The sequence below is a fragment of the Diaporthe citri genome (assembly GCF_014595645.1).
Source record: "Diaporthe citri strain NFHF-8-4 chromosome Unknown scaffold_4, whole genome shotgun sequence".
In the NCBI taxonomy this organism is placed as follows: domain Eukaryota; kingdom Fungi; phylum Ascomycota; class Sordariomycetes; order Diaporthales; family Diaporthaceae; genus Diaporthe; species Diaporthe citri.
In genome coordinates this window covers 385,553-408,895 of record NW_025064849.1, presented here as the reverse complement: position 1 = coordinate 408,895, position 23,343 = coordinate 385,553, and the positions used below count along the sequence as shown (strand labels likewise).

General features: G+C 52.6%; 6 protein-coding genes across 6 annotated transcripts; 3 read left to right on the top strand and 3 right to left on the bottom strand.

The window, feature by feature from the left end:
* Positions 1–1,400: 1,400 nt before the first annotated feature.
* Positions 1,401–2,584, top strand: INS49_009303 (uncharacterized protein; the record flags this gene model as incomplete). The annotated part of the gene is made up of 4 exons (XM_043170037.1): positions 1,401–1,716; positions 1,792–1,917; positions 1,981–2,135; positions 2,243–2,584. 4 exons carry the CDS (start codon positions 1,401–1,403, stop codon positions 2,582–2,584), a joined length of 939 nt encoding a protein of 312 aa, XP_043024602.1.
* A 604-nt stretch (positions 2,585–3,188) lies between these two features.
* INS49_009302 (uncharacterized protein) lies at positions 3,189–10,864 on the bottom strand (the record flags this gene model as incomplete). The annotated part of the gene is made up of 5 exons (XM_043170036.1): positions 3,189–4,165; positions 4,234–7,969; positions 8,053–8,774; positions 8,844–10,138; positions 10,470–10,864. 5 exons carry the CDS (start codon positions 10,862–10,864, stop codon positions 3,189–3,191), a joined length of 7,125 nt encoding a protein of 2,374 aa, XP_043024601.1.
* Positions 10,865–12,005: 1,141 nt separating this feature from the next.
* INS49_009301 (uncharacterized protein) lies at positions 12,006–13,906 on the top strand (the record flags this gene model as incomplete). The annotated part of the gene is made up of 6 exons (XM_043170035.1): positions 12,006–12,311; positions 12,379–12,744; positions 12,814–13,064; positions 13,126–13,564; positions 13,659–13,748; positions 13,802–13,906. 6 exons carry the CDS (start codon positions 12,006–12,008, stop codon positions 13,904–13,906), a joined length of 1,557 nt encoding a protein of 518 aa, XP_043024600.1.
* Positions 13,907–15,311: 1,405 nt separating this feature from the next.
* INS49_009300 (uncharacterized protein) lies at positions 15,312–16,843 on the bottom strand (the record flags this gene model as incomplete). The annotated part of the gene is made up of 3 exons (XM_043170034.1): positions 15,312–16,319; positions 16,388–16,677; positions 16,777–16,843. The coding sequence occupies 3 exons, from the start codon at positions 16,841–16,843 to the stop codon at positions 15,312–15,314; spliced, it is 1,365 nt and encodes a 454-aa protein (XP_043024599.1).
* Positions 16,844–19,897: 3,054 nt separating this feature from the next.
* Positions 19,898–20,872, top strand: INS49_009299 (uncharacterized protein; the record flags this gene model as incomplete). Its single annotated transcript, XM_043170033.1, has 2 exons — positions 19,898–20,071; positions 20,138–20,872. The coding sequence occupies 2 exons, from the start codon at positions 19,898–19,900 to the stop codon at positions 20,870–20,872; spliced, it is 909 nt and encodes a 302-aa protein (XP_043024598.1).
* A 515-nt stretch (positions 20,873–21,387) lies between these two features.
* On the bottom strand, positions 21,388–22,528 carry INS49_009298 (uncharacterized protein; the record flags this gene model as incomplete). Its single annotated transcript, XM_043170032.1, has 3 exons — positions 21,388–21,456; positions 21,513–22,392; positions 22,452–22,528. 3 exons carry the CDS (start codon positions 22,526–22,528, stop codon positions 21,388–21,390), a joined length of 1,026 nt encoding a protein of 341 aa, XP_043024597.1.
* Between the last annotated feature and the right edge of the window lie 815 nt (positions 22,529–23,343).

Sequence of the window (23,343 nt, the reverse complement as noted above, 5' to 3'; positions counted from 1 at the left end):
GTCCCTTTTTGGGCATATCAAGCCAGCTTACGTTTTCTTGAGAAGAAGCCATCTTTTGTCGAACCTTGTTCTCTAGCACCGGCCAGCAAGTTGGTCACGATGAAAACACCTCGCAATGATAACCAGCCTAGGGCTTGGTAAGGGCAGACAAGGTCAAATGAGGGTGATGACTCGAAATCACACACAGATGAGGAGCATTTCCAAAAGCCAAGGGTATTACCAACACATTGCGCAGTTCTATGCAAAGATCTTCTACATCAATCGTACGCCCGCGGCCCGAACCTGACTTGCATATGGGGTTCGCGATATATCTGGATTGCGTTTAAACCCTAGATTTATGATCCTTCAGCGCAAATATCATGGTCGATCTTCATGGTCGTGTACAGCCACCAGCACCCGGGAGCCCCGGGACGAACAGGATATTTTTAAGGCAGCACAAGTATTTCAGTGCGCAGTAGCTATGAGTGCGCGCGCGGTGGGTCTGTGACCCAGTACCGCCAGACCCGAGTAAGCCGCACGAACCGACTCACCTGGCCAGGCCCAAGTAAACTGCAACAAACGAACTGGCCAGGCCCGAGTAAACTGCACAAACCAACCTCCAGGTAAGGAACATTCGAAGCTTGGAGTCCACTGGAGTAGACAACCCCGTATCTCTACCCGGAAGCCACCTGTTTTTGCACCCCGTAAAAACGCATTGTGCCCAGTGAAATAACGAGTTTTGGGAGCGTCACTGTGGGGGTCTGTCACTGCCAAGCCATTTCCTCAGCTAGCATTGGCAACTCTAATCAGACAGGCTCTTCATACACTGTCGCTATTCATGGGTGTTTTGTGAATCAGCTCAGTGTACACATCCACTTCTACCGTAACAATACCACATTGTACTCCGTAGCATGAGACTCAGACAGGAAGATGATACGCTCGTATTACGTAAGCCCTTGACCTCCAACAGGAGTGGTTAACTGTTTTCTGTCTATTCCAGACCACCTACACCTACGCCGGAAAATTATCGTGAATTTAATAAAAGTTTTTGTATTTCATTTATTAAAAAATTCAGAAATATTTTTAATCTAAGTTCAGTCCCTGTCAAAGTTGAAATACATACTGAAGTAATTATTAAATAAATTAAAGCATTTAAATAAATTATTAAAAATTAAGGTTTGCATAATTTAAACAATTATATAATCTTTATAGCTGAAACATGGGTAGAATATAACGCCAAAAACGTTTGTAATATATGCTATATCTGGTGCTGCACTGCGGTATATATACAAGGGCACGGTTTTGCTGACCACGCCCAAATGTGATTCCCCATGACTCTGAACTCTGCAACCTGGTGATTCTTTGGATTCAACACCTTAGCATCCCCGTCAAGTTTTACGACATTGCGTTCATCATCTGAAATGTTTCCATTCTCCAAGATATTTGCGTACGGGCGCAGTTCCGACCGAGATGAAATTGCATACAAGTCTGTTGATTTACAAGGCGACGATGATACCCAACCCACGCCCGACAAATCGTCCATGATTGAGTTGGCAAAGATCAAGAAGAAGCTGAGATTATATCGCACCGGATTCTATGTCACCCATGCCTTCCAAGGCTTGTTCTTTTTGATCTGGCTGTTCCGCGACGGCGACGCACCACACCCGCACGCCACATATCGCGATCTTGAATGGAGCGGTCTGCTAGGCGAGGACTGGAACGGGATTGTTCCCAATGGTACGTCAAGTCCAACAGAGACGCAGAGAGGCCCTCAACCACACCTGCCGTTACTAAGATACATCGTGGCATTAGGAGTCGGGTACCCATTAAAGCCGACCTACTGGGGTCACGACCACCCTTACTATATGCCCGAGGACATATTCGACGACTTTGACAAGTCAATGGCTATAATCAACCACCAGAAGCTCATGCACAATAGTGAGTCTAGATGTTTCTTGTTTGCCAAGATGTCACGGTTGACCTCTTGGGCCTCGATCGCAGGTTCCAGCATATTTGTCCGGCCAGATGAGCCCCGTGCCAAGCGAATCAAGCCCGACGGCACCACCGCCGAGTTGCCAACGTTCTGGCCCTGGGATCCCCTTGAAGACGGCAGGGAACTCTACGCCATACGCGGCTTCCACCAAATGCATTGCATAGTATGGACCACTTTCACCACCCTCCCCTCGGGGGGGGGGGGGCTTCCCTTGAAGATCCTCGCACTCTTCGAACGCAGGCTAACCTGGAAACCCTTGTCCTGCTGTAGTTCGTCATCTCCGAGGAGTTTACCTACCACTACGGGCGGACCAACGACTCCCTGTGGACGGCCGGGCACGTGGCACACTGCATCAACACCCTCCGCGACGCCGTCATGTGCATGGCGGACGCCCAGCCCTTGTCCTACGTCAGCGGTTACAAGAACGGCCACGCGACGGACGACCAGGCCATGATGTGCAGAGACTGGGAGGAGTTGCACAAGTTCGTCACCGACCCCGCGAGGGGGTTGCGGATCAAGAATGTCGCGCCTGCTGGGAGCAAGAACGACAAGATGGCCCCCATCATGCCCTATCCCGAGTTGACCGAGGCAGAACTGAGGGGCATCGCGTGATGGCAAAGCTTGACGTGGCGATGTACATAATAGAGCGCAATATACCTAGAAGACCATTGTACACACGGCTCAAGACTGTCCGACATTCCATGACAAAACTCGCGCAATGATGACAATCATGGAGTACATATGTACAGCTGAAATGATCACCGAGAGATACCTAAGTAGGGGCTGGGATGGGGACTGTGCTTTTGCGCCGCTCTTTGTCCTTTTCTAGAGCTATGCAACCCTCATCTTGCCTTTTTCATGCAGCCATAGTGCGTTTGTTGTACGACCGTAGGTGACACGCCTCAAGATTTGACCTCGCCTTCGGGGAAAGCGTGCTGCTTTTCCCGGTGCCTTTCTCAGCCAGTGGGACAGTGCGCATGATAACTGCACCTCTACCCCTGGGTCAAAAAACACGGCCTCCTGATGAGGGTATCGCAAATTGGCAGTAGCCATCATCACCTCAGATCTTGTGCGCCAGAACTTCCCAGAGGGCAGAGGTAGTATGCCCTTACAATCAATCGGGCTCATGCGAAGACGCTGAACAGGTATCATAGTGTGTGTACCAAGCTCAATCCCCAATTAACAATGTACAGAGATAAAAAACCCATTCGTGCAATCATGTGCGCAACTCCAAACCCACATGCCGACACAAGAAGCCGTAGCCATCCACGACAGCCTGCCTAGCAGCCGCACTGCGAACCCTCTGCAGCCCTCCCAGGTCGAACAAGTGACCCACGCCCTCCACGATCCTCAACTCGGCATCGACGTGAGCCTCCCGCAGCGCCTCCCACGTCCTCTGGGCCTGCCGCCACGGGATCAGGTCATCCCCCCGCGGGTGCAGGATAAAAGTCGGCGCCGCGTAGTTGCCGGCCCTGACCTGCGCCAGCGGGCTGACCGCCGCGATGTCGGCCGGCGCCGGCGCCGCGGCGGCGGGGCCCCCGCGCGCCCCCCTGTCCAGCCCCGCGAGCAGGACGTGCAGCGTGCGGCCGCCGCAGTTCATGTGCAGCGCCAGCCGGCTGCGCGGGTCCGAGGGCGCGAGCCAGCCGCCCAGCGCCCTCTTGCCGGGGGCGACGTTGTACCCGGTGATGGGCGCGTCGAAGACGCCCCCGGCCCAGACCTGCTCGTCGAGCTCGAACGGTGGGCCCGCCCCCGCCCCCGCCCCCGCCGCGGCCGGCTGCGCGGCCGGGCCTCCGGCGCCCTCGGGGATGTTGGGGCGCGTCCAGAAGGGATCTTCGTAGTCTAGCGGGCAATACAGGGCGAGGATGGCCTGCGGGGGCTGGACCCCGCGGGCCTTTGACGTCCAGGCTAGTGTCGTGGCGAGGTGGCCGCCCGTGGACCAGCCCACGGCGACGACCTTGGACGCGTCTATGGATATGTCTGGTCTGGACAGGGCGACGTGGGGCAGTGTGGTGCGGACCCAGTGCAGGCTGTCGACGACGTCAGTCATTGGCCCCTCGGGCAAGGTCGTCTCGGGACAGAGCCTGTAGTCGATGCTGATGGGGAGGAAGCCGGCGTCCAGGAGCATGGCGGTCTGGTCTGCGCGGATGTCGTGCCTCGAAAGCATAATGTGGCCGCCACCGTGAATCATGAGCGCTGCGTGGAAATTGTCAGTCTGTGGCTGCGTTGAACTGTGCAAAGTAAATAGGTGATGGCAGTCTCACCTACGGGAAGTGTCTTTCCGGGCTCGACGAGCTCGCCTGGATAGTAAATGTCGGCGTAGAGTCTCAGGCCGTCGACCTCCTTGAACTGAACCGTCTCCATGCGCGGGGGAGTGTCGAATGGGGACGCCGTGATGACCCTGAGGAGCCGAGACTCCCTGGTCGAGCTGCGGCTCCAGTCGACCCACTTGTAGCCCGCCTCGAGGAGGTCCTTCCTCCACAGCTCCTCGCTCGCCAGGGCATGCCGCCGGCCGTCAGAGGACAGCCACCATCCCTCCAGGAGCCCAAAGACGAGGTCGAACCAGTAGAGGTTCTGCGTCAACTCCACCAGACAGAGCAGCCCGTCTGGCTTCAGCATCTCGCGGATGTGGGATGTCGAGTTCACGAGGTCTCTTGTGGCGTGGATGCAGTTTGTCGACAGGATGATATCGTACTTGCCGACAAAGTCAGGGTGAGTGTCCTTCTCGATATCAACCACTCTGTACTCCATGAACGACCACTTCGAAAACTTGCGTCTTGCTGCTGCCACGAGCGAAGACGATAGGTCCGTGAATGTGTAGGTGAATTTGTGGCCCAGAGCGACCAGGGTCTCGACAACATTCTTGGTCGTCCCTCCCGTGCCTGCACCAAGCTCGAGTATCCTGAGCTCTCGCTTTCCGCCCATGTCTTTGAGGAGGGATGACAGGTACTGAGACAGCACGAGCGTTCCGGTCTTGAACATGGGCGCGTTGGTGTAGACGTCTCCGAGAAGCTCACGGGCAGCCGCGTTCCCAAAGAGGACCGAGACCGGGTCGACACGTCCTGTCAGGCAGTCGGCCAGCTGGTGGCCTGTGGAGTGGAGGAGCATAGTTTCTGAGGTGTGCTTGGGGAACTTTTGTAGCAGCTCGTCCTTGAGAACAGACGCAGGGACTGTGGGGACGGGTAGCTGTGTGCGGACAAACCCTCCGCCTGCCCGTTTGCTGAGCAGGCCGGCCGTGGCCAGGATATCGTGCAGCTGAACCATGACCTTGGCGTGCCTCGGGAGCGCTTCGATGGGCGGGAGCGTGGCACCGGGGACGACAGATGCTAGGTCACAGCCGAGGGAGGCGAATGCTGTCAAGACGTATTGCACCACGAGGGCGGATTGGGTGGGGAAGACGTCGGCGTAGAAGTCGGTAAAGCCTGTGTCTTGGGCGTGCTTGTCGTAGGAAACTATCGTCTCGGAAAAGACGCGGCGACCTGCGACTGCAAGAGGCGTGCCGCCCGAGGCTTCCTTGTCGGTGGAGCCCGTGGCAGGAGGGACGACATGGCTATCGCGGAGTGACCTGACCGAGTTGCTGGCGCGAGAAACTTCCGAGGTCGAGGCTCCTGGCATCTTCTCTCGTCGCTGGGGCTCGCCTCCACCCAAAAGATCTGCCACCCCGCGCACATCGGCACAATTGGCCAGCTTCTCCTGCGCGACGACAACCCCAAAACGGGTCTTGATCTCGGCCAACACCTCTGTTATGAGCAGAGAGTCGATGCCAAGATCGTCCAGTGAAGAGGCTGGGGTCACCTCGTCCACGGGTATCTCAATGATCTCGCTTAGCATCGTTTGCAACTTGGACAAGGCGTCATTCGGTCCGGCAGTACCGACAGTGGCCGCGAGCGGATCCAGCTGGGTGGCTTGGACCGTGCCGGGGGCGATCTTTTGAGCAGGCGCCCATTCTGAATCACTTCGCTCCGATGCGTAGCCTGAATCCACCGTGGCATTTGGTGTGACTGGCTGTTGCTCGGCCACTGCGGCCGTGGGTTTGTTGAGCCTGGTGAGGCTCTTTGCGAGAGACTTGAGTGGGACACCTTTGAAGTTTGCCCCGAGGACGGCCATGACAATCTGACCGGTTGTGGCCTCACACACGAATATGTCATTCGTCCTCGTGTTGGCGGGCGTGTCCTCGTCGAACCGTGTGTGTACAATCCACTCGCGGTCAGCGCTCCTCTCGTCCACGCAAGACGGGGTGAAAATGATCTCGTCTATAGAGGTGCACATTAATACAAGTCCCTTATCTCTGGGTGCCAAGCAGTTGGTGTGAATTCCAGCAACCTGGAGAAAGTTGTCCAACATGATGGGATCCGTGATGCCCGCATCAATCAGCTCGTGCTGCTTTGCCGGGACCCTGACCGTAGCGGTAGCCACGTTGTGAGACGCAGATATGCTGTGGACACCCCGGTAGTAGTCGGCATAGTCAACGACGTTTGAGAACATGTCATATACCATCACCCCACTCATACCGGTAGCCATTGCTGATGCAGAGGTCTGGCTTGTCCCCAGGCGGCCGAGCACCCGGAGTCGTCGTTCCGCCATGGCGTCGTCGGCCTGCTGCCACGAAAAGGAACCGGTGGCATGCCTGGTCGGCACATCGCCTGGTCGCGAGCTGGCGGTCGCTTGGCTGCTGATGACAAATTCCCACGATTCCGGTGCCGTCTGGTGGAGGTGCACGCGCACCACGGTTCTATCGCCAGTCCCCAGAGGAGCTAGCATCGTTAGGGACTCAATATGCGGCACACACTTTTGTTTGGAACTGGTGCGATGTGCGTCTAGACTGGCAGATTGGGCGACAATCTCCATGTACATGGATGCCGGACACAGGTTCTGACCAGCGACTGCGTGGCCACTCGCAGCCAGTTGAAATGTGTCACCAGATGTGTTCACCTCCAGGATGAGCTCTCCGCTTGCTCGATCGTGTTTCACCAATTTGACAAGCTGCGGAGCCTTGATGGTCTCGGGCGTGGCTGGTGATAGCCTTTGCCCCAGCGAGAGCCAATGAGACGTCTGTTCGAACTGGTATGGTGGCAGGTTCACCTTCTGGTAGCGATACCCGGACGATCGATGGTGGAGCCAGTATTGAGCGGCCGAGCCTGCCTTCCACAGCTCACAGGCTGCCTTTGCCAAGTTTCTCATGGCATCCACTGTGCCCAGCTGCATTGGCAAGAAGACGTCAGATCGGTCCGCTGTGTTGATGGCTCGTTTGGCCATGGCGATAATGGGTGTTGCCGATCCTGATTCAACCCAGATGGCCCCGGGGAAACGACTTGCGATACGACTCACAGCCTTGTCGAAAAATACAGGCTGTCGTGTGTGATTCACTATGGCCTCGGCTGTGAAGTCGGTCCATGTCTCATGAAGGGTGCAGGTCTCGATGGGGATGCGAGGTGGCTGGACCTTGACGGAACCAGCAATCTTCGACAGGTCCCTCAGTATCACGTCCGTAAGGTGAGAGTGGTACGCGTGGGTGTTGCTCAGCTCGTGCACCTTGAAACTGCGGCACAGCTCTGCAGCTCTCGCAACGGAGGGGGCGTCCCCGGCGAGCACGAACTGCTGCGGGCCGTTGTAGCATGCGACTTCCATGCGTAGACCGTCTCCCGAGTTGACCTGGGAGACGACGTGATCGAGATCGGCCCTGGTGCACTCCACCGCCAGCATCGCACCGTGGTCAGGGCCCCAGGCATCCCGGACCAGGAGGGCCCTGCCTGCGACGAGCCGGAAAGTATCCTCGAGAGAAACGGAGCCGGCCACACAGAGCGCGGTCAGCTGGCCGAAGCTATGGCCGAGCAGGGTGTCGACCTGCAGGCCAGAGTCGATCCAGCTTCTCGCGCACGACACCTGCAGGGACAGAAGCCTGCAGTGGAGCAAAACAGTGTCTTGAATCTCGTCTTGCTCGAAAATACCGGGAAAGAGGCTGGGGTAACCTAGTCGTCTGCAGACCGAGTCGCACTCATCCTAAACATGGAGAGTCAGCCGTCCATTAATTCTAAGCAGGCAGACCGTCAACGGAGAGGGGAGGGGGGGGGGCAATCACTTACCAAGTGCTTTTGGAAAAGATCGCTGCTGGTATAGAGCTCCTTCGAGGCAGTTACAGTTCGCCCCGTCTGGCCGCCAAAACACAAGATTACGGGACTCTTGTTTGCATCAAATGTCTTCGTCCTGCTCAGGCTGGATATTGTGCTGTCAACCGCATCGGAAACAAAGCCGACACGGCAGTTCAATGACACATCGTGGGCTTGTGCTATGTTGTAAGCAATGTCGCTAAGGGATGCTGTGCCTTTGGAAAGATACGTCTTTAGAGCTTCCGCGTACGAGTTAAGGCTGGTCGCCGTCTTTGCCGAAAGGAGAATGGGGTGGAAAAAAAGAATGGGATGGACGGTTGGGGTCATGGTTGCCGCGCGCCTCCTCTCGACTGGATGAGCGCGGATGAGAATGGCTGCGTTGCTTCCGGCTGCTCCATAGTTGTTGACCAGGGCGATGTGCTTGCTCGAGGTCCATGGAACTGTTTTCGTCGATACAGTGATGCGGTCCTCGGCTGAGCTTCTGATCTTTGGGTTGATGGAAGTGAAGTTTGCCTGCTTTGGTATCGTCTTGTGATGCATCATGAGTAGACATTTGATGACCCCGGCTGCTCCTGAGGCGGCCTCAGCATGACCGATGTTATCCTTGACCGAGCCAACATACAACTGCTCGGTGCGCAGGGGACCAGTAAGAGCGGACCGAATGCTCTCGTATTCAATCGGGTCGCCGACTTGAGTACCTATGTGCAATGTCAGCGTCAATTTGATCAAGAGGCAAAGAGACTGGGCAGGGGTGTTTGAGGGCTCACCAGTCCCATGCGCCTCTACGTATGTTACATCCTGAGGCTGTATGCCGGCGTCGTTGAGCACCCGCTTGTACAAAGTACTTTGCGAATCTGAGTGCGGAACGGTGATCGGGCTGCAGCTTGAGTTCTGGTTGACCGCTGAGGATGCGATGACTCCAATCACAACGTCGCCGTCAGCCAAAGCTGTGGACAGTTTTTTCAACACAACCATTCCCGCCCCTTCTCCGCGACAGTATCCACCGGCATCAGCATCGAAAGCCCTGGAGGACCCCTTCGGATTTAGGAAGGATGCTCCGGCCAGGTTCTGATGGAGAGAGGGGCTGGTGATGACATTGACGCCGCCAGCAAGCGCCATGGAACACTCCCCGCCGAGAAGAGCTTTGCAGGCAGTATGTATGGCTACAGCAGAGGAGGAACATGCTGTGTCCACTGTAAGAGAAGGACCCTCCCAGCCGAAGTGATGGCTGATGCGGCCGCTAATGAAAGCCCGCAAGATGCCGGTCGCTGCGAAGGCATTGGCAGTGTGGGAGGCCACGTTGTCCTCATAGTCGACAGCGCCCACGCCGAGATAGCAGCCAACATCTTTCACGCGCATGGCAGACGGTTTACTGCAGTATCCAGACGATGACATCGCCTCATATGCAAGCTGGAGGGCGAGTCGCTGCTGAGGGTCCATCGACTTTGCCTCGCGGCCCGAAATCCCAAAGAACTTGTGGTCAAAAACGTCTGGCCGGTCGATAAAGTTGCCCCAGAACGTGTCCAACTTGGGCTCACGCTGCAGCTGCGCAGGGTCGAAGCGATCGGCGGGCATATTATCAATGCACGTGCCGCCCTCCTCGAGAAGCCGCCAAAACGACTCGAGGCTCTCAGACTGAGGAAACCTACAAGACATGCCCACGACGGCGATCTCTTCCGTCACGGTGGGCTTACCGGGACGTGTCTGCTGTTTACATCTCGCCAGGGATTTAGGGAGACATGTTTCGGAGCCAAAGCTGGCTATCGCAGTCTGATCTGGGCTCAGGTGGCCCACGGTGTTCTTCACCGTCTCAAACCAGTTGGCACGTTGGCTAAGGATCAGCTGTGTCGCAATATCGTGAAGAGCGCCGGTGGTGATGAGGTCAGCGTCAGCTGTGGAACGAAGTGGTAGCCGCAGCTCGGTGGCCTCGGGCAGTCGAAGATTTTCATGCTGCGCGTAAAGGCTGACGAGAGCCTTGGAGGTCTCGCTGTGTTTTTGATGGTGATAGCTCCCTTGCAGACCAATCACTGTCGTGGCGATGTCGGCCTTCCTCAAAAGCGAACTTAAATCAGCTTCGTTGGCATGTGGCAACGTGATGGTGAGATTCCTATCCTCAGTCACGCAGGATATGTAAGCCTAGCGAGTTTCGTCAGCCTTCAAGTTCTGGACATGGTTTTCTTTGTGTCAAGAAATGCAGACTTACGTCAGGGAAACGGTCCAAGCATGTGTCCAGGGTCGCTCTCTCTGCCGGCGTCCTGCAACGCACTGACACGACCTTAACTGGCGAGGCAGCTTGCTCCATGTCAACTGCAATGCCAAAACAGGCAGCTAGTCGAACGGCATTGGAGACATTTCTTTCAAAGTGCTGCCAGTCTCGAGCTGAGGAATAGGACGCAGCTGAGAGAAACCCAACACAAAAGCCCTGCGCTGCCCCGAAGTCTTCCAGGCTGGTGCCGTGTTGCTGAATTAGGTCGACAACCTGTGTGATGACCGTGAGCGGCGCCAGTTCTGTGTTTGACAGCACTGTATCGTCTATGCTGCTGGAACCAGCCACAATTTCTTGCAATCTTTGAAGCTTTGCTGCGGCCGGGAAGTCTGGCGAGCCGTATGCTTGTCGGACCTGTGGCCATAACGAGGGGAGTGTGCCTAGTGTCTTGTGCAGGAATTCGAGGCGCGCATCTTCTCGGAAGGCAGACTGGAGATCTTCAACGTCCCGCGGTGTCCAAACAGTTCTTTGTGGCCCAAATAGGGCCACGCGAAACTCCTTGGCAGCATTGTTGAAAGGCATGATGGTTTGGAGTATGCAACAAGACACCGTTGAGGAGATTTGTTTGAAAGCTTGTAGATGACAGAAGTATGAATGGTTACTGCCTGGCATGTGCTGGTCCCGTTTTGTGCATGTGCATTCCAGTACTCAGTCGCATATGACACAAATGACACTTAAATCACTGACACAAAAGCTGATAAATATTCTACAGGTATAAAAGGACATAGTTAGCTTTAAATATGGCTTTCAGTAGTGAGTTTAATTGTATATAACACTTTTTATTTACTTTTACATTTCATTTAATTATATTATAAATTGCATGCGTTTTACTAGTAATTCAAGTTATTTCTTTAAATTTAGCTTTAAAATATTATAAATATAAATTTTAAATTCTGTCATACATATAATTAAAATCTTATATAATAAACTTAGGTTTCGGGTTACTAGGATTTACTTGAGATTTTTAGAGGGGGGCTGAAAAGTGGGTGTTCTATAGTGTGTCTGCACAAAAAATGGCGTGGCCCGGACCAGCGGGTGGCCGGATCAGGTCAAAGCTTCACAGGGTACTATCACGTCAGTGAGTAGAAGCGGACTCCGGAGGTGCTTTGCAACAAATTGCCGAGATCACTGTCGCCTGTTTCCCAGGTAGTGGCAATTGTGCATGTCTAAGTGAGTGGGCCCCTAATGCTCCGGAGAGAAGGCTGTCGCAAGTAGTCCCCGTGTACTCGGTGCCGACATGGCCTAAACAGCAGTTTGAACAGCGGCCCCACGGCCTGGAAACCTAGCACCCATTCGCAAGGAAGGTATCGTATGGCGAATTTAATGTCATGGTTATTGCTGCTGCCAAAGTGGGACATATTGTCGCGTAATGCACACTGCTTTAGTTACGTATCGGAGCAAGGTCCGTGATTGAGAACAGGTACAGAGGTTAGACCTGTGTCGAGGGTCCTTATATGCAGGCTTGGGTGTACCTGGGTAAAAACATCAACTCCACCAGGGCCGACCGAATTCATCCGAGCTTCAAGCAGGAGGCAAGAACACCCACCATATTACCTATTTGAAATGTATGGTGGATCTCATCCCACTGCATCTGTTCAAGTCCGTAGACAGCCTTTGCATTGCATGCCTGTATGCTGGCAAGAAGTCTAACATGCCCGTCATTATGCCTGCCAACCTGACCTTGGCAGATTGTAGTCCCTCGTTGCTCGCTGCCGCTGCAGTGGTACTGCTTGTGGTCCTGCAGCTTGGGCGGACATGGTGGCGTCTCCGTCATATTCCCGGGCCATTCTTTGCAAAGTTCACGAACTTCCAGAGGGTTTACTGGGTGAAGACCAAACGCGCTCACCTAATCCTTCAAGAAGCGCATGAGAAATATGGCGAACTTGTGCGCATTGGCCCAAACACGGTCTCCATCCACAATCCGGAACTCATCCCCACGATATACACCGCGCGAACAGGATTTCCCAAGGTGAGGGCTTTCTCGCCGAATTTGCTCTCCTCTCTTACTGCCATAGTCTAACGTGCCCGTTTTTCAGTCAGATTTCTACCCAACGCTTCAGGCCTACACTCCAAATGGGGGTGCATTGGAAGCCATCTTCAACACCACAAGCGACGAGGTCCACAAGAAGCTCAAGACGCCTATCGCGCCTCTGTTTACGCTTGCCAATGTACCATCCCTGGAACCTCGCGTCAACGAAGTCCTCGAATGCATACACGAGAAGCTGGAGGAGAAATTCGTTGGCAACGACCAAGTGTTTAATCTAGGCGATTGGCTTCAGTTCTTCGCGTTCGATGTCATGGGGACTTTGACATTTTCGAAGCGTTATGGATTCCTGGACACAGGCAAGGATGTCGGAGGCATGCTAGCTAGCATTGTGTTTTTCATGCGAACCTCTGCACCGGTAGGCTGCCCCGGTCATAAATGCTGAAGAACGAGACCAAGGTATGAACTGACATTGATGATCATAAAGTTTACGCAAATGCCAAAGATCGACTGGCTCCTCCGGAAGAACCGCGTGGGCGACGCCATCCAACGCGCTTTGGGGCTCCAAGCATCGATGAGCATTATGGGGTTTGTAGCAAAAGCCATTGCCGAGAAGAGGGAAGCGCTCGCCAACAATGTCGAGAAGAGGGACGTGGAAAATGACAAATATGCTCGTGGGTCGGACTTTCTCACAAGATATGTTGAGGTGTCGCAGCAAGACCCTTCGCTACCCCCGTCGTCAGTCAAATCCCGTACAGTCGACAACTTGAAGTGTGGGCAGTTTTGACTTTTGTAATAGGGCTCCGGCTGCATGGACGTTTTCCAATGTCATCGCTGGCTCTGATTCGGTGGGGAGTCTCATGCGCACGACCATGTACAGCCTCCTGGTATACCCTCACACGTTCGAGAAGCTCTTCAAAGAACTGAAGGATGCCAATGTCTCACGGCCATACCCAACATGGACTGAGATCCGGAACCTGCCGTACCTGGACGCCTGCGTTCTGGAGGGAATCCGCATGCACCCGCCCTTCGCCCTTCCCTTCGAGCGCGTTGTACCAAAGGGCGGCATCACAATCGCAGGCCAACATCTACCGGAGGGCACTGATGTCGGCGGCAATGCCTACGTCGTGAACCGGCACAAGGGCTGGTTCGGAGACGATGCTGAATTCTGGAGGCCGGAGCGATGGCTCGAGAAGGACGAGGCTCACAAAAGAAAGTTGGAGGCCGGAATTCTCACAGTAAGTACTTTTTCATGATGTTCACGTCCCTGAATCTAGCTTCGCTTTCCCCTGGTTTCTCTACGTGGCGCGCTTGCTGACTGTGCTGCCAAAGTTCGGCGGTGGGCGGCGCATCTGCATCGGCAGGTATGTGGGCATTCTAGAAATCAAGAAGATCTTGGCATTTCTCATAGCCAACTATGATGTGAGTCCCCCACAAATGCCTGGCTTAATAGTTGCAGTCCTAACATCACGTAGATACATGTCGTGGATCCCCACAGGTTCCAGTATGAGAACTCGTGGTTCTTCTTCCAGAAGGGTCTTTATGCAAGGATCGAAAAACGACCGGAGGTGGGGGAGTGAAGCCGAGTTTCCGGACTGGGGCGTGTTGAATGAATACAGTACCAGAAACGGCCTGTTCTTTAAATAGATGTAGAAGTGTAGTTGCTATATAGGAACTGGTGCCCCTTTCTCATACTGCTCTCCTCTCCGTTGCGTGACCAGGAAGTGAGATATATCCTCTAGGCTCATCATGTCTTCGGGATGCTCGCAGGCCGTAGCATCTAGACTGAGGATCGCTGCAGTCGTAGGCAAGTTCATCGAGCACTCGCTCCGGTGGCTTACGAGACAAGAGGTTGGCGGCGCAGTCGATGAAGCTGCGCAAATGGGGATTGAGAAACGTCTCGGTCTCGAAATTCATGGCTACGCAGACTGAGCGGGGAGCGACAAAACACGTAGCCGGACAGCGCGGTATCGGGGCTTGCCTCGATTCCCGTGCGCGCATCCCTGAAGCAATCTCCGGAGCTCAACAGTCCTCGCCAGTCATGCCGACTTCCAGCCGGGGTTGCATTACTGCAACAGCGGCTGCGGCTGCGGCTGCGACAGCAGCAAGGAAACGCAAGAGGAAATCGCGGGAGCGATATCGACAGAAGTTTAACAGGTCGACTTCTCAAGCGACGGGCAAGTCGATTAATCAGTTAATCGACTTAGCTATCGACTTAGCTGTCGAATTAGCTATCAACTTAGCTATCCATATAGTAGATAAACACATTTACTGACCCCTAATTATACTTCTTTTATTTAAGTTAATTAAGAAGTTAATTAGCTAAATCAACCAATCAAGTACACAATGCTGCGTAAATTGGACAGGAATTATAATCCACCAGCCTTAGAACATAGCATGAGAATTGGTGTAGCTAGATTATTTTTTTTAATATAGGAATCCTATATGTGGTTAAAACTAGCATTATTATTTAGTGCGAGCTTCACTGGGATGTCTGCATGAATTTGTGTAGGTTGTAGTGCTATCGCCTCACGGCAATACCGGGATTTACTTTGAATCCTGAATAGCTTCTAAGGCATGGGAAGACCTGTGATTTTTTGAGTCATTCAACTGGTCAACTGGCACAGACCTGTATGCAAGCCGCAGCAGATTTGCGTATGACATCATCCCTTTATTTTTCATAAAATGTGCCGGATCCTGAGCAACTACTTGCAGAGTCTTCCCAATCTGGAGTTTGTATAACTTCGCCGTTTCGATGGTCACGCTTCATCACCCATCGGATTTCATACTCACTTGCTTAGATAGCAACTGCACCTAGACTCGCTTTCCAAAGAACTTGATGAGTTTCTAATGATACATATGTAGGCGTTACAACCAGCTATTAACTATATGTGCCGGGAAACTACACTAGGGATCGAAGTAAAGGTAATTCAAGTCCCAGCCCTGGGACGAGACTTTACAACAGCAACTGTGGGATATATTTCCCTAATCATATTTTTCCACACTGATAGATAAGCCAGTCCCAAAATTGGTCAGCTGTGTCAGGGCTGAAGCCAGCTGCGCCTCATCGCATGTGAGTGATATTGACACTCGGAACTTTGTCGACTTTGGTGCTGGTGGTGTCCCATCATGTGGCGCGAGTGATGGGAAAGAAGGTGTCGATTTGGATACAGAGGAGGTCTTGTTTCCCATGGCCCAGTCATTGCACTCCGGGACCTTGTTGCTTCCGTCCAGCGAAGTTGCATGGGCAGGTTGAGTGCATCCAGCGGTGTCTGAAAGGGGATGATTTGCAGTGCTCAACCCGTGTGGGAGGTGAGATGTATTCCGCTTATGTGGAGTCGGCTGCTGTGGAGTCGGCTGCTGTTGGTCAAAGTAGCAACCTGCGGGCAAGTTGAAGGGTGGCTCTGTAGCTTGGCCTCGCAGCAGAGCCGGGTCGAGTTGCAAATAATCCTCCATAGCTATGCCACTGTCCTCGTTCATGTCTGGAGTCGGAAGGACGCTCTCCTTCGGGTACTCATACCAGGCTGTATTGTCTGGCATCGAAACATTGATCCCCTCCATTCTCACAGGCGTAGTGCCACTTGGCCGAGAGGGGCGCGTATCCATGCCGCCGTCGTTTTGGACGTCCATGTCGCTGCTAACGTCCTCGAGCCACGTACGTATTACTTTGCCATTTTCTTTCACGGGTTCTCTTTCCTCTTCCTCCTCTTCCGCGTCATCGGATCGCATGGATTCGCTGTTATCGCTCGAATTGGATGTGCTGACCCCCTCGGAGTTTCTTAAACTCGCCTGAGCGTGGATGCTTTGCAGTGTTGCATGTCCGGAGGATGGACTAGGGTGAGTTTGGCGTGTTCGGCTTCTGTTCTCGTTCTTGACCCTCAAAGTAGAGTACCGATTCTTGAGTGCAAGAGTGGTCCTAGTTGGAGTGTGATAGCTCGCGATTTGTGCCCACTTGGTACCGTTGGTCAGAACTTCGTGGAGGAGGTCTGCGTCCTGATGACACCAGTCAGTCTGCCCTGTTGTCATATTTGTGGTCGAGGGTGCTTTGGGGGTAAACACACCTCCTCGGGTGTCCAGTCGCAGTAATTGATTTTAGGATCCAGGACATGGTTCCAGTGACTTGAGCACTGATCTGCACTTCTTGACCCGACCTCGGCAGCCACTTTGGTCCAATTCGTGCCCCAGCGCTGGATAGCGGCAATCAGACGCTCGTCCTCGTTCTCGGACCAAAGGCCCATGGTCCTGCCGTCCGCGAGACTATTCCACCACCGCCGGCGGCAGTCCTTGTTGGATCTCCCAGGGACGGCCTTCGCAAGCTCGCGCCAACGAAGAGGTTGGCGTTGTTGTTCAGCTGATGAGCTAACATGTCAATTGGTTACTCCACCGGGGGGGGGGGGGCGGACGAAAGGGGCATTCCGCTTGAGTACCGGAAGCTAATGGAGGGCCTTACCAGCCATCACTGCCTGACGCAGAAGTTCGTCTTCCTTGCTTGTCCAACTTCGTCTTGCGCGAGCCATTTCGACCACGAGAACCGTTTCTGGTAAGGTGATGCTTCGTTGCACAAGGTTTGGATTTTACCTCGACCTAGGGCAAGGTTAACTACGAACTGGCCACCGGTTTGGCCTTCGGAACACCCGGTGGGTTGAATGGAACGGATACTATGGTGCCCCCGCTAGATAAAGCCTCCTCGCCATGTCCAGCGACAGCAGTGGGTCCTTGCAACTTCAGCAATTTGGACCCTCTAAGCGACGCTTTCAATTCAGCTGGTCTGGTAGGTCTGAAAGAGGTATGAAGTACTGTGGGCCGTCAAAAGTCTCACATACAACGCCCATTTCCCACCAAAACCCGCTATATTTAATTAAAAAAGTGTATTTAAAGTTCTTAATATTATAATCTTTATATAGCTATTATATACGAATTTAAATTATATATAAATATAATTTTCTTTATTTTAAAGGTTTATTTTACTTAATATAAAGTCCTTTAAAATATTAATTTTAAAATAAACCTTAAAACATTTTTTAAATTAAAGTATTAATATCTTTTATAAGACTATTAATAAGTTAGCATACGCCCATCCAGCTTCTACAATACGCCTACCTAGCTTCCAGCGTTAGCCCACCTAATATAAGAAAATTAACTGCATTTATATTAAAATATAAGTATTGCAAGGTTCCTAAGTTAACAAAGCTATAGTTATTTTAAAAGGGTCTTATAACTACCCCTTTATTTGCAACTTAAAAGTTACTTTTACCCTTTTACCCTTTGCCCCCTTAGCGCCCTTATTTGCCCTTGCCGCCCTTGCCGCCCTTAGCACTCTTTGCGCCCTCTAAGCTTTCTGCGCCATTTAAGCGCTCTGCGCCCTTTACGCCCTTTGCGCCCTTTAAGCGCTTTGCGCCCTTTAAGCGCTTTGGGGCCCTTTGGGCGCTCTGGGGGCTCTGGGCGCTTTGGGGCCCTTTGGGGGCTTTGGGGCCGCTCTGGGCGCCCTGGGGCCCTCTGGGGGCTTTGGGGGCTCTGGGGGCTCTAGGGGCTCTGGGGGCTCTGGGGGCTTTAGGGGCTTTGGGGGCTCTAGGCTTTAGGGGCTTGTATTTTTAAAGTATTACTTAAATTGGAAAATAGCTACCCTGGCTTGTTAAGAACCCCGTAGTATTAATATTTTATAACGTATGCAGCTAATTTCCTTATACTGGGTGGGCTAACGTTGGAAGCTGGGTGGGCGTACTGTAGAAGCTGGGTGGGCGTACGCTGACTCCTATTAATGAATTATTTTTTAAAACTACTTTTTTCAAGTTATTAATATTTTCTTTAAGCTGTCTTTTAATATTTATTTAAAGTTTTTAAAAAAAATATTTTATTGTTTATTGTAATGGGCTTGGGCTATTGCCCAAGCCTTATATAGTGTGGCTAGATAATCCAAGGGAGCTTGGATTATTACGTACCTTTTGGCTTAATGGTTAAAAGGTTGCTGCTTTGCAGCTTATGGGAGAAGGCGCTAGCCAGCCTGCAGCCCCTTTGGGGCCAAGCCCATAACATTTATTTATTAAAGAAAGCATTTCTTTAAATATATATATATATATATATAACATTAATAAACCCTGTTTATTATAAATCTAGCTAATATAAAAAGAGTTCTTAATATTAAATAATATAGATAAGGTGTATAGTAGGTAGGTGTATTTAAACATTAAAATCAAGGGTACTGGGGAAATAAACCACTTAGTACAAGCTGACATAGTACACTGTGTGTAGGCGCGCGGCGCAAAGGGATTACGAGATGCCCACCTAATAGGATTTAGGGGTCAGGGGTCCCTGTGGCTCAGCAAAGTCTTTTCTGGCTCGACCTCCACAGATAAGGCTTTGCCGCGTTTAATTTTGGCGGGGCCCATCACTGCCGAGCGTGTCTGTACGGTCGCAACTGAGCTGACCGCGGCAGCAGGATCCACCTCCATCGGGCCGGAGCTCTCATGGGGGCCGAAAAGACGAGTGAGTAATGTCAAGCTTTGTATTAAGGTTGGTCCCGCAGTCACTCGCTTGACTAGCCAACATAGGGCGTTTGACTCGGGTCGTCAGCTTACCGCCAGCTCGCTCGCATTCGCAAGTCGCAGCCAGCCTTCCTTTTCCCTTCACACAGGGGGGAGGGGGAGGGCATTGCTCGCATGAATGAGCCTTGTGTCTATGGCGAGGGCCATCCAGCTAAATCAATCTCTATTAACGGAAATAACACGTTCTTCACAACGTCTAGTCTATTATTAAATGACCAAAAAGTGTCCAGACAGTTTATAATATCAGTTTCAAAGTACGTACCCGAAGACGTACAGAAATTAATGGAGACTAAGCGCGCGTTGCGAATAGATAGCGAGGAGAGAAGCGGTGTATTTGAGAGCGAGCGAGAGCCGAGGGCCTCTAGCTTGGGTTGGCTTGACTTGAGTAAAACGCTGGGGAGCCTCACTTCGTTGGCTACCTGTACACGTACTTTGAACTCCACATGGCATAATCGTTCCACCTACAGACATTCCAATCCCTACCTAGAGTCATCTCCAGCCGAAATCGCTTTGGTCAGCAAATTGAGCAACGTGTGACCTGATCGGCCCAAAATTATCAACGGAAAGGTTACACAATTTAAAGTTTGGGATGCTTGAAGAGTTGTGGTCTAGAACCAGAGGTTAAGACTCAGGAGTGCCCAGGTCCACACGTGCCCTCGGTGTCCCAAACTCAGTACCTAGCTGTAGGGGTCAAATGCAGGGTTCAATCTAGAATCCGCATAGGACATAGGAAACCTGGGAGATTCCGGGAACCCGGGTTGGCGCAAACGAGAGGGACAGGGTGGATAGTGTAAGACCAGCACCAAATGTGGTGCCGAAGTTCAGCCGGCCAGAAGCCCTGAAGCCGTCAGAGATGTTGCCTGCGTATTCGTCTCACTTGGTAGAACCTGGGCGAAGTATGCAACTTGGATAGCACTGACATAAATTAAAGCTCGACCATCACACACGTAGATTAACCCTCTCGAATGTCAACCGGCCCTTCATTCTAGAATTTGAATCGTCTTCTTTCCTCAAACCAACCTATACGATATGTCTACCCTTGCCACCGAGGACTTTCAGCGGGGAGGTGCTGCGTACCCACGCGATTGGCATTATGATAAGGATTTGCCGGAGGACCGAAAGAACATTGACAAGACGTTCAAGCTCTTGAGGGAATACAGCGGTATACCTGCGGACAAAGTTGAGGAGCATGTTCACGATATTGTAAGGCACATCTTTCCATGGCTCCTGGTTCAGTGTAATGCCAAAGCTGACTCCTTCACACTGTAGAGGACCAAGGCATGGGAAGTCTTCCCATACCCATGTATCGGGTCATGGCGCTTCTTGGCAGACTACTTGGAAACGTTTCCTGAGTATCCCGAGATCCTCTCCCGCATCAAGTCAGGCGATGTCTTTCTGGACGCCGGATGCTGCTTCGGTCAGGTGCTCCGTCATCTCCTCTATGATGGTGCACCTGCCGAGAACCTGATTGGTACGGACCTGTATCCCAAGTTCATTGAGCAAGGCTACGATCTGTTCAAGGACGAGGGCAAGTGCGGCCTTAAGTTCGTCACGGGCGACATGCTGGATCACTCGGACACGTCGCTTGACGTCCTAGATGGCAAGGTGGACATCATCCATGGCACATTCCTCTTCCACTTGTTCAATCGCGAGGAGCAGATCAAGCTGGCAACGCGTCTGGTCAAGTTCTTCAAGCCGGACGCCAAGAACGCGCTCATTGTCGGCCGTCACACGGGCCAAGCTGAGCCCCTGGACCCGTTTGAGACTTGGACTTTGGACAAGCTCAAGCGCTTTCTGCACACTCCATCGACGTGGCAGGCCCTGTGGGATGAGGTTGGCGAATTGACGGGGACGAAATGGGTGACCACTGCCGAGGTGGTGGACCTGAAGATTCTCGACATCGACGACAATTACTGGGCGAAGAGGAAGGAAGTGACGGGAGACCCGAACGCCCCCAAGACTTTGCGCTTTTGCCAATATCGGTATTCGGTGCGTAAGGTGTGAATAGGACGAATGATGGCTTGAGAGAGAAGTCTTCTTTTGATGAGATTCGCCATTTTTTGGAAATTGTGGAGGATGAGTGTCTTTCAGCGCTGTGGAAACGACACCAATCCATCTAGAGATGGTCTGGAGAATCTGAGGCTGTTCGATTTCAAAGAATGCATGTGGGACTTTGGATCAAAGAGGCAGTTTCGTACGCCAGATTAGCTCTAGGATAGGCCGAACACATTCTCCAATTCTCGAAGTGGTCTCGTCTTTATTCTGTACACATATGCTTCTTGAGCAATATGCATCCAGTCCCTTCATACAGTGATAAACGCTTAAACACCCCCAATTCTCGAAACAAATCGTTTCCCAACAGTTTCTTCTGCTGATTCGTAGGTGATGACTGTGAGGAAGCTTTGGTCATTTTTTTTCCTAATCTGCACAGTTGGGATGAAGATGGAACAATGTTGGAAGTCAAGCTGCACAAGCAATTGGGCATCCAAAGCTCCCTGCGTTCGTGTCATTTTTCAGGGCTATATAGATCCCGACAAAAAGCCCAACGGGAGTTCCCCTTGATTCCGGATGTCTTCCACGAATTGATTCTGTTAGGGAATAACGGAATTGTGTCTCGTATCGACACGTCATGAGCCATCACTACAAAAACGCTTTCCAGCCCATCCAGCTGCTGTATCTTGCTAACAGTGTCGAAGGACGCATCCTTGTCTGGGAAGATGACACTCGGGGCGGCCACCTCGAAAAAAGGGTCTGATTTGCTGGAGAGGCACGAATCCAGGAGGAGACCGGGACAAAGCGCCGAATCTTGCCCCAGGAACTGTTGGAGCTTCTCGCCAGATGGCAGCGGATGATACGCGCTTGGCCGTAGAACACCAACATGGTGGCACGCATCGGCCCCCATAAACACAAATGACGACCCCCCCTCCTCGTGAGCGGCAGTCGTGCGTGCCAAGGCGCAAAGATGCCCCACGGCATGGCCCGGCCCATCGAGGAGGTAGAAGGACCCGTCGCCAAAGTAGTCAAAAGCGTCGAACCGCCCGATCTTGAGGCCCGTGTCAAATGCCACCTCGACCACCTCACGACCCTCGATATCCGCGTCGAGGACGATGGCGTCCGCGCGCGTAGGCCAGCCCGGCCACGTCGCGGCGCGGACGCCGGGGCCGACCACCAGCGCCGTGCTTTTGGGAAAGCGCGTCACGTCGCCGATGTGGTCGAAGTGATTGTGTGACCAGATGACGGCCGCGACATCGGTGCTACGAACATTGGTATGGCCGCTGTCTGCCGCCTCGTCCAGCATGGTGGGCACGTCAGTTCCTGGGGTCACGACCGTTGTGGCAGATATCAGGGCGACCGTCTTGGGGGCATAGTTGCGCCAGTCAGGCCGCGTGCCGAGGTCAAAGACCACATGCTCGCCAGTTCTGTTGTTGGAGACCAGGAAACAGTATATGGGTGCGTGTAGGCCGGTGAAGCCGTCGACCTTTGGCCGCCAGAACAGTTCGGGGTTGAGGTGAACGGTCGTGTTTCTATTTTGAGCCATGTCAGTCATCAGCCCCACAAAGCAAGGACAGACCAGGCACCATACGTATCGATAACACGGACATCGACCGAGGTGGAGGACTCGGGGATGTTGGCGACTCGTGGGATGTTTGAGGCGGACATGCTGGTCTGTCCGAGGGGGATGGTTCACCGTGAGAGCTGGCAGCAGTAAACGAAGCGGCAATGTAAGGGCGAATGTGGGTTTTGCGTTGTTCAGCTCGGAAATGTCCCATGACGGTGCAGAAGCAACCGTCCCGCGCCATACATCTCCGCAACTCTATAGTCGTGTGTAAGTTCAGGGTCGTGTCAAAGCAATGGTTTACAAGGGGCAATGGTCCAAGCAATATCACCACGTGCCCAAGTTGTCTGGGGTTCGGCACCGGGTGCACGGCGAAATTCCCAAGAAGCGCCGTCTCATGATCCACTACCGAGCAACTGATATGAGCTTGAACCGGCTTGGCCCGCGGAATCCACCCTATTGCAATATTGTTGAAGATAACTGAATCCATGGGCCGCGTGTTTGGTATCTCACGAATGAGAGTCCAGGCCTTTGAATTGAGTCAGCATCCCAGATATATGACTCGTCCGTCTGCAACACAGAGTGAATAGTCCTTACTATGGAGCGTTCGGGATGCATTGGTCAGACAAGCTCAGGAACACGAGGTGTGGGAGTTACCGGCGGGTCAGGTATGCCGCACGCTCCTTTCATAACTTCAACCTTGCAAGAAGGCATGCAACCATAGCTACCGGTAGAGTTGCCCGGGAAGATTGAGATCGATGATTTAATTATTTATTCGTATAAATAAGTATATATTGAATTTAAAGAGAGCTTAATATGCCAAATATGAAAGCTAAAATAAAGATTATTACAATTTTCATGAACTTAAACATGATTTTTTAATTTAGCCTTTTTTTTAAAAAGAAATTAATTACCTTTA